Consider the following 13084-nt stretch of genomic DNA (forward strand, 5'->3'; position numbering starts at 1 on the left):
GCGGGAACACAGGGTGTGGGGTGGGGGTCTCCCCACTCTCTCCCCCATCGTGCCAGGCCACAGTGCCATGGTGAAGGCCACACGTCAACGGGGCAGAACCATGAGCTGGAATCAGTCTGAATCCCTGAGTCACCACTTAGTAGTGACTTCGCAAATGTGAGAAAAGAACCTTTTATGGGTTAAATGTCTGGAATTAGGTGTGAGTTTGCTGCTGCGGCTTAGGGCATTCCATCCTAACTAACAAGGAAAGCCATCAGGACACAGAGAGGGAGATGAAGCCATTGGAAGGATGAGACAAACCAGGAACTGAAAGGAGCAAGTGGATCCTTGTGGATCCCAAGATATAAGAGCCACACACCGCAAGATGAGCTCATGAAGAAGAAAGAAGAGCAGCTGGGGATATGAAGGACAACTGGGGAAATGTGGCATCAGAGAGGCCACCAGAGAAAGGTGTGCCCGACACTGTCAAGTGCTGGTGAGAAGTCAGGGAGCGTGAGGCCCAAACTGCCCACAGACTCTGGTGACACGGAAGCACCGGTGACTTGAGCGAAGGCTGTGCTAGGGAGCGATGAGGGCAGAAATCCAAGCAGTTTCAGCTGAAGAGTGAGTGAGAAGGGACAACATGGAGACTCGGTTGGGGCTGTTTCAGGAGAACGTGGGCTGCTTTCTTTTCAAAAATCCCTCCATCTGGGGAAAGGAGGCAGTGCTGGTCAGAATCACTCGATTCTTTTCCATGAAGTCAACCTAAAAAGCATCTAAAGGCTAAACACACCGACGTATGCTTTCGCACTTCTAATTCCTCCTGGCCTTGGCAGCCATGCTAGCCGCCAACCTAGCTCACCCCACACATGAGTCTGGAACCCCTAAGAATGGAGCGGCATCCTCTCCACCTACTGTCCTTTGTGCTCCTTCAAAAGCAGAAGCCCCAACACAAAATCCATTCCTCCTCTTCTCCACCATGCTTCACGCCCCGTGCCTTGAAGTCAACCACTTCACCTGGAATTTGGTGCGGTAGACCTGCCAATATTTGAACATCCTCGATACCTTTTTCTCCGGGAAGAGACAGGCAGGGAGGAGAGAGCGGGTTGTCCACAACAGTGCCCAGAGCTCACCGCCAACTCCTGAAGCATCAGTCCCTGTCTGCTGGTCTGGGAGGCACTGAACGAATGGTGGGGGTCCTGGCAGGGGGGTGGCGACTCAGTCATTTCTGTTCCTGAGCGTCAGTCAACTTGTTGTCCAACAGGGACAACAGGGACTTGTTGTCAGCCCCTAGAGGTGCTAGGAGGACTCGTGAGACAGTGTGGAAAGGGTGGAGAGCTGTAAGCAGAACTTAGGGATGCTCACAGTGAACAACTGCACCAACACTCACTAACACTGTTGCTCGCTTTCCCCTCTTCTCACATAGAGAAGGTCTTGCAGAGACATCACCTTCCTTTCCTGGCTTCCTTGATTTCTTTTTTCACTCACTGGTCTATGGAACAAGCGCTTGCTGAGCACTTTTAAAGGCTGACTCCAGGGCAAGAATATACAATGCCATTTTACAGATGAGAAAGTGTAGAAAAACAAATGGAGTCACACAGCCAACTATTTGGTGGCTGATGCAAAGATGAAACACTGCCTCATCTTTCCCTGAGGAAGTCTGAAAACACCAGCTGTGTGGAGTCCACTGTTTAAAGAGCATGCCTTAAGATTCTGAGGCTGTCCATTTCCTATCATGGCACCTGGGACTCCTGGATCATGAACAATGAAATCCTAGGGCATCACTATTTGGTTCCATACACACTGCATCAAATGTTATTCCCACTAATGTAGTTAGTTCCTGTGTAAGGTCAGGCTCAAATCTGATCCCACCACCCTTCTAGGACAGAGACTTTACATTTGGTCTCTATCTCCAATCAATGAACGTAGTGCCAAAGCATTTTTTTGTTTATTTCTTTGTTTATTTTTACTAATGCTTCAGCGTGGCTAGGGAAATTGAAGGGAAAAAAAAGGTTCTGATGCTCTTTGCATCACTGTTCAGACTCAGCTCTACACTTACTAGCTGTCTCCTTGGGCAAGTCAGTTAACCTTGACTAGCCTCACTTCCCTAAACTATGAGATCAAGATGTTAATAGCTTATTTGTCATTCTCTTAAATCAAGGCTTCAGCATGGTCATGAATCATGATAAATTATAAAGGCCAGAGTCCGGCTCATACAGATATAATAAGTGATTATTATATCTCAGTAAATGTGTTAGCTTCCATTTTATAATGTCAGATTTCAAATGAACTGACCCACGGGGATCATTTGTACATCTTGATCAGGCAGCCTTAATTGACTCGCTGAGAATCTAGTCCATTCCCTTCTATGAGGTGAAAATACCTTATAATGAACTATTTGGGATAAATCTCAAAGGAGAAAAAAAATCTTTGTCTGATTCTAACAACAGATCTTCATTGTACCCTAAATGACTAATCAGGAGGAAAAAATGAAAATCTCATTTAGATGCCTGTGGAAACAGCCCCTCATGTAGTTCTTAGGACTTGCAAGATGGGAAACAGAAATGGAAATATTTGAGACACTTAAGTGTTCCTAATAGTCTCCATTCTAGCTTCCCACCCACAGCCTCAGTTACCTCAGGGCAGAGTTCTGGCTAACCCAAGTTAATCAAATTGTTTTCTTGCTGCCTGAGTGGAGAAGAATTTCCTTAAAAGGATTTGAGAAGCTCAGTTTATAAGGGTAATATACTATGATCATCTTTCAGTGACAGAAGACTTTTGAACACCCCAAAACATGGAAATTGCCAGTAAAAGATTTGGTGGAGAGGTTTGCAGGACTCCACGTATTTTCTGGAGTGTAGTGGCTTTGAGGAGAACCCTACAGAGGCTCAGTTCATGTAGTATCTTCAGGGACCTGGGTGAGAAAACAGGACTAGGGAGGGGATGGGGCACTGGCCTTGGTGGGAACCCAGAGTTATTTCTGGAACTGACCTCTGTGTTCTGGCAAAGGTCACTTGCATGGGCAAGACGTAAATGGAAGCCCCCTGAGGTCAGGGATCTTTGTCTATTTGGTCCACTGCTGGTTTCTAAGTATACAAAACAGTACCTGACACACAGTAGGCACTCAATAAGTATTGGTGGGAAAGAATCATGGATACTCCCAGGCAGACAGACTAGCAACAGGTCTCTTTCAAAAAATTGTCCTAGACACACATCTCTTTGCCTGTGTGAGGCTGGCTTTCAAAAAGGCCACATCAACAGGGACTTCCCTGGAGGTCCATTGGTCAAGATACTGCACTTCCAAAGCCAGAAGCATGGGTTCCATCCCTTATTGGGGAACTAAGATCCCATATGCAATGCAGCACACCACCATCCACCAGCAAAAACAAAGAACAAAAAGACCACACTGGACAATACAGACATCCTGCCAACGAGCAACTACAGGGACAAAGGCAGAGAACTGGCTTCAAGCTTAAAGGGACAGAAGCACAGAGGTACAATGGTGCTGATGAGAAGCAGCAGGTGCAGCCCTGAGTCTGGTCAGGTGGATGGCCTCCCATGTGACACTCGGTTCCATTATTTTTACAAGTCCATCAGGAATGTCCCCGATCTGATCCATTTCTGCCTTTCAGTCATCAGATGAAGCTGTGTGGATAATAAGCTTTCCTCTTTGCTGCTTATCAGATGGTATCACTTCATCTGCGGCTGCCCGAGTGTCTTTGGTTCCTTAGGCCCCTGAGCGAATGCAGTCTGAGCTCTATGAGATCATGCTTTCTCCTTCCCACAGCAAGTGGTAGAAGCACAGCATGTAAGGCTGCAGGCTGGTTTGCAGCAGTGAGAGCCTCTCGCTGTTCAGGTACAGGGAGAAGAGGGTAAGAAGAGGTGGAAAGATCAGATTGAAAGTCTCAAAAGCAGCTCATCATATAACTGGATCAGCAGATGAAATCAAAGAAGGTACCATGCGGCTTAATGGCCCACAGAGAATAAAACCTCCACAGAGATGTGAGATGATCAGAACATTGCAAGTTTCCCTCTTTCAGGGTTTAGCCTTTTGTGTCAAATTTCCAAAGGCCCTGCTTCTGTACTGTGGAGCCAAGATGCAGAGCTTGGACAACAGGCTCCAAAATTCAGAGGACTGAGCCCCCAAAGAGGCCATGTGTTTCCATCTTGGATGACCTGAGATGACCCATTGGGAAATCCAATGACCCAGGAGGCTGGAGTCCTAAAATCTGGTCCCAACTTTGTTATTAACTCATGTGAGTGACTCAGTAGACATGAGTTTGAACAAACTCCAGAGGATGGTGAAGGACAGGGAAGCCGGGCATGGTGCAATCCATGGGGTCGCAAAGAGTCAGACATGACTGACTGAATGACATGTGACTTGGTCAGAGCACTTCTTCTGGGCTTCAAGCTACCCATCTATAAAGTATGAGCAATAATCTCTCTCGTTCTATAGCTTAAATGTAAAGGTCATGTTTATGAGTGTGCTTTGCAGAGAGTAAAATGTAGGCAACTCATGTAAAGAGGCCATTAGTATTAATAGATGGTGATAAACCCACAAGCTTTCCCAAACATCAGCCTGAATTTAACCAAGACTACTCTATCCCAGGAATCAAGTACCCCAGTCTCTGTTCTTACAGTGGGGTGGGAGCTCTCTGAAAACAGCTGCAAGGCACCAAAGCATCTCTGTCCCATGGATGAAGAAGAAATAGAGCTCCCTGGGTTGAGAAACAAGACACTGCTCAGGGCTCTATGTGACTCACAATCCAGCCGCCTCCATCTGTGTCCATGTCACAGTACACCTGCAGGGGCCGGCGGGCATCCCCATGCAGGTAGATGGTGTAGAGGCCACTGGCGACATTACTGTTCTGCTGAACTTGACTGCAGTCCGAAGGGTGTGGAAAACGAGCACCAACTGGGAACCAAGCAGAAGGACAGCATTGTTGGGAGAAAGGCAAGGGAGGAGGGGAGTGAGGCTAGTCCCCTACTTCAAGATCAGCTTCCCTGGTGGCTCAGAGGTTAAAGTGTCTGCCTGCAATGCAGGAGACCTAGGTTCGATCCCTGGGTCGGGAAGATCCCCTGGAGAAGGAAATGGCAACCCACTGCAGTATTCTTGCCTGGAGAATCCCATGGACAGAGGAGCCTGATGGGTTACAGTCCACGGGGTCGCAAAGAGTTGGACACGACTGAGCGACTTCACTTTCACTTACTATGTTTAGAAATTATTTTGGAATCTCCTACTACTTTGCATCTTCCAACTCTTCACTCAAATCTTATTTTTCTCACTCACCCTGCTCGTATCAAACCCCTGAAATGTACTGCTGCTGTCACTTCAGTCGTGTCCGACTCTGTGCGACCCCATGGACTGCAGCCCACCAGGCTCCTCCATCCATGGGATTCTCCAGGCAGGAGTACTGGAGTGCAGTGCCATTGCCTTCTCCGCCAAATGTACTAGTGTGTGCTAAATTGCTTCAGTGTCCAACTCTTTGCGACCCTATGCTCCACAAGCCGCCAGGCTCCTCTGTCTGTGGGATTCCCCAGGCAAGAATACTAGAGTGGGTTGGCCATGCCCTCCTCCAGTAGATCTTTCCAACCCAGCGATTGAACCCACATCTCTTACGTCTCCTGCACTGGCAGGCAAATAAGGTCAAGTTCACATCACCTCCTCCTCTGACCAAACCCCCCCTTCCCCTTCACCAGACAATAATACTCCACCTCACTCCCTTCCTTCATCTCTTTACCATGGGATGGATTTCTTCTGAATTCATAACCCCACTTCCATTTCCCCTTGTCTAGAGAAATCCAGAGCCCCGTCACCACTTGCTCTTCCTTGGACACGTTTTCTGGCTTGTCCCATGCTTGTCCTGCATTGCGGTCTCATTCAGAGTGCACGAGCTCACATTACCTGTGGAAAGGTTGGTAGATACACTCCTGCTCCGGCGATCACCCTTAAAGGCAACTAAGGAGACAGGGAGGGTGACACCCTGCTCAAGGCCTTGCAACTCAAACCTCTGGTCCTCTCTTCCAAGCTGCACCTCCTACCAAACAAAGAAGACAGTAGACATTCACTTATCACCCGCAGCACCCTCGGTTTCAACAGCATTCCCTGGTGCTAATGACAGAAGCTCCTTGGGAGGGTAGAGTTTTGTCTTTTTGAGGGTTCAGTGGTAACCCAGAATCCCAGTAGGTTCCAGCCACTTCTCTTTAGGGCTGTGCCATGGAGATCCAGCACTTCTGGGAGGTCTAGCTGGGAACCGGCATCTCAAACTGCCGCTGGGGGAGCAACCTCGAGGGGAGCACACATGAGGTCTCCTGCCCTCCAGGTACAAGCTGGGGCACCAACAACAGCCACCACTGGCAGCAACAGCTAGCAACACCAAGCCGAGAAAGTGATGGGCAAGGTGAAGCTGGCCACTGATATCTGAGGCAGGGAGATAGCTGGGTTTTCAATAACCTTTCTCCCTATGCTTATAGAGGCAGCTTTACCACTGAGATAATGAATAAATCAAGGTGCCCTTCCTTTTTTCCTTCCTCCCTTTTTTCTTTCTTTTCAAGGAAAGAGAATACTAACTTTCCACTGCGACAAGTCACAAAAATATGCTGGCTTTCTAATTCCAGGTGGGAGGTATAACTCTTGAAATAAGGTTAATCAAATTCATTAAATAAATATTTATCGAACACCAACCATGTGCTAAGTTCCAAGCACTTTAGACCCAGGGCGAGGCAAAGCAGACAAAAGTTCCCTGTCCTCGTAGAGCTGACATTTACTGGGGAAGTAACACAGGACAGATGTATGGCCAGCAGATATGTGACAGGCAGCCAGGAAGGAGCAGGCACGAAGGTTAGTCCCATAAAATGAGACCACACGTACGCTGTTCACAAATGACCAAGTTTAGCATTCTCCCTGGCATGCAGCAAGTGATCAGTAGGGATCAACACATTCATAAGCAGGTTGCCATGGGACCAGCTGTTAAACTGGTTGGCCCCAGTGAGTTCCTATACATGGAGACTGGGGCAGAAGAAAAAAGACGAGTGTCCAGTACCTTGAAGGTGCCATCTGGGAACTGGTAGGTCAGAATATAGCCATCGATCTCGGCAGAAGGGGGCGTCCAGGTCAATACCCCACCAGACTGGGTTACAGCAGAAGGATGAAGGTTTTGGGGAGGGTCAATGTCTGTATGTAAAACATCAAGTAGTTATTATTACTAAGGTAATGAGAAGAGGTAATGTTTGAGATTTCCACTTATATTCTCTCCCTACACATTCCCATTTTCTTCTTCCTATCAAGAAAGTAGCAGGCTCCATTCTTCCTTGCCATAAGGTCTTTAGGATCTGTTTTTCTAAAAGTATAAACCCACAGAGGACATGAACCTGGGCTCCCACTTCCCCAGCAGATCCGCAGAGAGTGCTGGTGCTGGTTTAATCACTCAGTCATGTCTGACTCTTGTGACTCCATGAACTGTAGCCCACCAGGCTCCTCTGTCCACAGGATGGGATTCTCCAGGCCAGAATACTGGAGTGGGGTGCCATTTCCTTCTCCAGGGGATCTTCCTGACCCAGGGATCAAGCCCAGGTCTTCTGCACCGCAGGCAGATTCTTTACTGACTGAGCCACCAGGGAAGCCACGGAGAGTGGTGAGTATGAGCAACCTCGGTCAGCAAAGTCCTGGAAATGGCAGGGCTCCCAAAGCGGCAAGGAAGGACTAAGACCCAATGCAGCATATATACACATATACATATACACACATATACATATACACATATACACATACACATATACATATATACACATATACACATATACATATATACACATATACACTTATACACATATACACATATACACATATACATATATACACATATACATATATGATATATGATCAGCAAAGTCCTGGAAATGGCAGGGCTCCCGAAGCGGCAAGGAAGGACTATGACCCAATGCAGCATATATACACATATACACATATACATATATGATGTGGTAAATGGCACTCTGAGTTTGGGAGTAGCAGAGGCAAACAGATCTGAAAGGCCCCTGCATACAGAAACCAGGGACACTCAGTAAACACCTGCCCAAAAAGATGACAGAAATACAGGATGGGACCCCATGCCTGGCCTTGGAAAATCACCTGAGACTTCATACAGAGCCTTGAAGAAGGAGCATGACTCTAAATTTACTGAGATTTCCAACTAACAAACAGAACGGGAACTTATAGAAATTAAGTTGGCACAGAAATGTGAAGTTCTGTGTCTTAGGTAACTAAGCGTGCAGCCTTAGATGCATACCCCATACAAAAGGGGGAAGCAGGGGAGGTGCTTGTACCAAAGAGGAGGCAAGGGAGACAGGGCACTGGAGAGGAAGGAAAAGCCGAGGTAGCGTCTCACTCCCACGCACTTCTCCACTCAAGCGCCGGAGGGAAAGCGGGGTGTGTGTATGCACTGCAGACCAGGAAGACTCCATCTCAGCAAGAATTCTAGTCAACACCACAGTAATTGGTCAGACAGCTCACTTTTTTTTTTAAAGCAAATAAGATATGAATGGAAATTTCCATTTTGAAAAATCATTATCATAGAGGGTGATTTTAATTTAGAAGTTTCCAAAAAAGATGTCTCCAGGCTATATTCTATCCGGTAGCATTTCAGCTGAGAACTGGAATGCAGTATTTTAATAGAAATCAGGCAGCTGTTGTTTCGAATTAGGATGTTGTGACAAATTTTGAGTTTCTGTAATATCAGTGTGGTGTGCCTTTCTAAAGCATAACATCTGGTCTGGATTTTATTCCATCCATTATGCGGAAAAACTGAATTTCCTGGTCTCAAAATCAAAGGAAAACCTGAACTATGTAAATATCTTGAGCTGGCTTCTGCCACCCCTTTGACTGCCCACCTATCCCCAGGTTATAAACCTGAGATGCCTGTCTTAGTTATGTCTACATTTCTACCAAGTAGAAAGATGAAATATTTTTGTCTTTAAAAATGGGGAGGGGGCTTCTCTGGCGATTTGGTGGTTAAGACTCTGAGCTTCCACTACAGGGGGTGCGGGTTTGATCCCTCGTCAGGGAACTAAGATCTCACACACTGCACAGTGCAGCCAAAAAAAAATTTTAATGGGGAAAGTGAAACAAAGAGAAGATAAAGAAGAAAGAGAGAGCGGGAGGAACGGAAGAAAGAGGAAGAGGGAGGGAGACTGGGGGTGGGGGGGAGATGGCGGATGAAGGAACGGAGGCGGGGGAGAAGGAAGGAGAAAGATGCTAACTATCCCAAGAGAGAAGTCCTGGGTATCAGGGAGCCTTGGGTGTGGAAAAGAGTTTTGCTTTCTACACACCTTTGTTTACTTTGAAAATTTTCACTATAAGCGTGTATTACTTTTTTATTAAAAATGTCCGTTAACTGTAACTGATAAAAATAATAAATACATTCAAGGCACCTCTCATTCCAGTGGCCACACATGGTAATATGTGGCCACACAGGGGATGGCCAGGCTCTGCCTAGACTGTCTAAAGAGACCCGAGGACACCAGGGTGTGCTCCAGGATCCTGTCAGGTCCCTGTGAGGCCTCGTCTCCACAGTGCTCAGCGAGACCAGGGGCCTCATCACGCACATAAAATACAGGCAGTCCAGGCCTCTTTGGTGGCCAACTGGAGAGGGGCAGTGAGAGAAGGAAGATGCTCCACCACCGCCCCCAATGTGGAGATGTTGGCAGAAAGGGCTCCTCGCCTCCCTCCTCCCCAAACTGGAGCTGAGGCCCAGCCAGGTTCTCAGGTCAGGACGGAGAGCCTGGGAGCTGGGCTGGGTGAAGGGGGTGTGAGGGAGGCTCCCTTCCACACAGCCACCTTGAAGAGTCACACAGTCTTCCTTCACACCACTTCCTTCCTAAACTGTCTGTCAATGTATTACCTCAGACAGGTGAAAAGGGAAGCACTCTGAAGAATGCCCTCAGGGGCAACACTGTGTTCCCTGCTCCCCTCCTCAGACTACATGTGGAGGAAGGCTATTTCCTGTTAGGTGTGAAGGGCTCCGTGTCCCCTAGCCCTCACAGTACCTGTCAGGGCCTTGGTGTCAGCCTTCCTGCTCTCCTGGTCCCCCTTCTGGGCCCACACATGGACCGTGTACTCCACGCCCGGCCTCAGGCCCGTCAGGACGGTGCTGGTCTGCTCCTTCCCCACCGGAACCTCCCTGGTGTCTCCGTCAGCAGAGGTGTAGCGCACCAGGTACCTGTCGATGACGGCCTGCACCGGGTCCCAGGAGACAGTGGCCGTGTTCTCTGTCACCTGATTGGTCACCAGGTTTTGGGGGCTGTCAATTTCTTTTTAGAAAGGAAATGTTGAATTTTAGGGCCAAAGGAACACATCACCATACATGATACTTTTATTAACAATACAATTCCATTGAAAACATTTTTCCAGGGGAAACAAACCACTGGAAAAATGTTATATTAAAACTGAAAGGAATTTGATCTTCTCCAAGTTTATCGACATGGAAATTTTTTGTCCTTCTAGTTCCCATAAAAATAAAAATCTCCTGAGCAACAAGACAAGCAACCTAAACGGCAGCTGAAGGGACCTCTTTTGCTATCTCCATGGTATATAGCTATTCTGTTTCACAGAATTTGAGAGCTGAGAAGTTACATCTTTCAAACTTCTTCCCTTTCATAAAAGGGGAGGAGAAGGGAGATCTAGAGAAATGAAAAGACTTGTCCAAGACCCTGCTGTTTTCCTGCATTAAAACTTGGACTCTGGGGACTTCCCTGGTGGTCCAGTGGTTGAGACTCTATGTTGCCAATTCAGGGGGCATGGGTTCGACCCCTGGTCAGGGAGCTGGGACCCTACATGCGTGTGGCACGGCCTAAAGATAAACAAAGAAACAAACAAAGAAAACTAGACAAAAAACCTAGACGCTCTTCCTCCTGAATTTTGAGCCCTTTCACCTTCTCAAGGACTCCGCTCCCTTTCATCTGCCCTCTCGTACCTGTGCCATCAGTCTCTCCCCCTCTCCCGTCATTCCCAGACAAACAAGCTGTAGGCTCTCCTGTCCCTCTGCTGCCCTTAACTGACAGACTTCTCAGGAGAACCCGCCTGTATATCCCACCTCGTGTTCACGCCTCAGCTCCATGAAGTTCAGCATTTTCTACAGCACCTCACTACAACTGCTAGTCTAGGTCCCCAACAAGCTCATCTTGCCAAATTCAATGGCAGTGTCATCCTCAGCTTGCTCGACCTTGGAGCAGCATTTGGTAGAGTTGAGCCACTACCCCTGTCTCAAAACACTCTCAGCCCTTGGCTTTCATGACTATACACTCCACTGGGTTTCTCTTAACTGTCTCCTCCTCTGCGATTTCCATCAGCAACCTGAAAACGTAGGGGAACCTGAGGTGCCCTCTCTTCCTGTCTACAGGTGATCTCAGCCATGTCTGCAGCTTTATTAATATTCTAATCATTTACTTAGAGCTGTGTCAGGCCTTAATCACAGCATGTGGGATCTTCGTTGAATCATGCAGGATCTTCTGTTGTGGCACATGGGCTTCTCTCTAGGTGTGGCATGTGGGCTTTCTAGTTGAGGCGCTCAGTAGCTGCCCCCAAGCATGTGAAATCTCAATTCCCTGACTGGGGATCGAATGTGCATCCCCTGCATTGGAAGATGGATTCTCAACCCTGGACCACCAGGGAAGTCCCTCCATAGCTTCAAACACCAGCCAGATGCTCACAGCTCCCCAGTGCCTATCAGTTCTGAGCCACTGTGTTTCTAGCAATTTTGAGCCCCTGACTTGTATCTACAACAGCATATCTACCACAGCACCTAGCATGTATTAAACATTCAATAAATACTTGTGGAATCAATAAATAAGTCTCTCATTTAAGCAAGAAATCCCATGAGTACCTCAAGCTTAAGCATTTATAAGTCTTAATTCTCCTCCTCAAATCTGTTTATCGCTCAGAAGATGCCCAAATCGTCCATGTTGCTCAAGTCAGAAACAGATGTCATACTTGGCTCCTCACTTTCTTCCTGCTCCACATCTCATCCATCAACAAACACTGTCACTTACACCTCCAAAATATGTGCCCTGATGTCCTCTTTTCTCATCCCTATTGCCATCACACTTGTCCATCTCTCCCTACCAACTTGACTAATCTTCCCCCTTCTACTCCTGTCATTGCTCCCATTTATTCTCCTCACTGTGGCCTGAATAACCTTTTTAAAATGAATAATACCTCATGCCATTCTTCTCCTAATAGAATAGCATGCTCCCTCTTTGAGGTACAGTGTAGTCCTGTATGACTTGACCTTTCCCCCTGCACCCACCATCTCATGCAACTTTCTCTCTCTGCCTCTATGCTCCAGCGACACCAGCCTCCTTTCAAGTTCTTCAACCATCTCGTGCTATTCCAAATCAGGGCCACACACTTGTTCTTCCCTCTGCCCAAGATGGCTAGTTTTCCCCAACCCCCCTTCTGCCCTTCCTCTACAAGCACGCTATCCAAGAGATCTCTCTGCAATGATGGGAATAGTCTAGAATCTATATGTTAGTCGCATGTGGCTACTGACCATTGGAAATGTGGCTAGTGCAACTGAGGAAATCATTTTTAAATTCAGTTCAGCTCAGTTCAATCGCTCAGTCGTGTCCGACTCTTTGCGACCCCGTGGACTGCAGCATGCCGGGCTTCCCTGTCCATCACCAACTCCCGGAGCTTGCTCAAACTCATGTCCATTGAGTCAATGATGCCATCCAACCATCTCATCCTCTGTCATCCCCTTCTCCTGCCTTCAATCTTTCCCAGCATCAGGGTCTTTTCCAACGAGTCAATTCTTCATATCTGGTGGCCAAAGTATTGGAGATTCAGCTCCAACATCAGTCCTTCCAATGAATATTCAGGACTGACTTCCTTTAGGATTGACTGGTTTGATCTCTTTGCAGTCCAAGGGACTCTCAAGATTTCTTGTCTTCTTCAACACCACAGTTCAAAAGCATCAATTCTTCAGCACTCAGCTTTCTTTATGGTCCAACCCTCACATCCTTACATGACTACTGGAAAAACCATAGCTTTGACTAGATGGACCTTCATCAGCGAAGTAATGTCTCTGCTTTTTAATATGCTGTCTAGGTT

General features: G+C 47.3%; 1 protein-coding gene across 2 annotated transcripts in view; it reads right to left on the reverse strand.

Moving 5' to 3' along the window:
• Positions 1 to 13084, reverse strand: part of TNN (tenascin N) — a 59509-nt gene that overhangs the window by 11848 nt on the left and 34577 nt on the right. For both annotated transcript variants that reach the window (XM_055418809.2, XM_088845035.1), the window contains 4 exons: positions 10024 to 10287; positions 7023 to 7153; positions 5885 to 6017; positions 4743 to 4894 (listed from right to left, as the gene is read on the reverse strand). In XM_055418809.2, coding sequence (XP_055274784.2) covers positions 4743 to 4894; positions 5885 to 6017; positions 7023 to 7153; positions 10024 to 10287 — 680 coding nt within the window. The remainder of the gene's footprint in view (positions 1 to 4742; positions 4895 to 5884; positions 6018 to 7022; positions 7154 to 10023; positions 10288 to 13084) is intronic.

This window comes from Moschus berezovskii, chromosome 17 (genome assembly GCF_049115385.1).
Source record: "Moschus berezovskii isolate FMDL1 chromosome 17, NW_MosBer_1.0, whole genome shotgun sequence".
NCBI lineage: Eukaryota > Metazoa > Chordata > Mammalia > Artiodactyla > Moschidae > Moschus > Moschus berezovskii.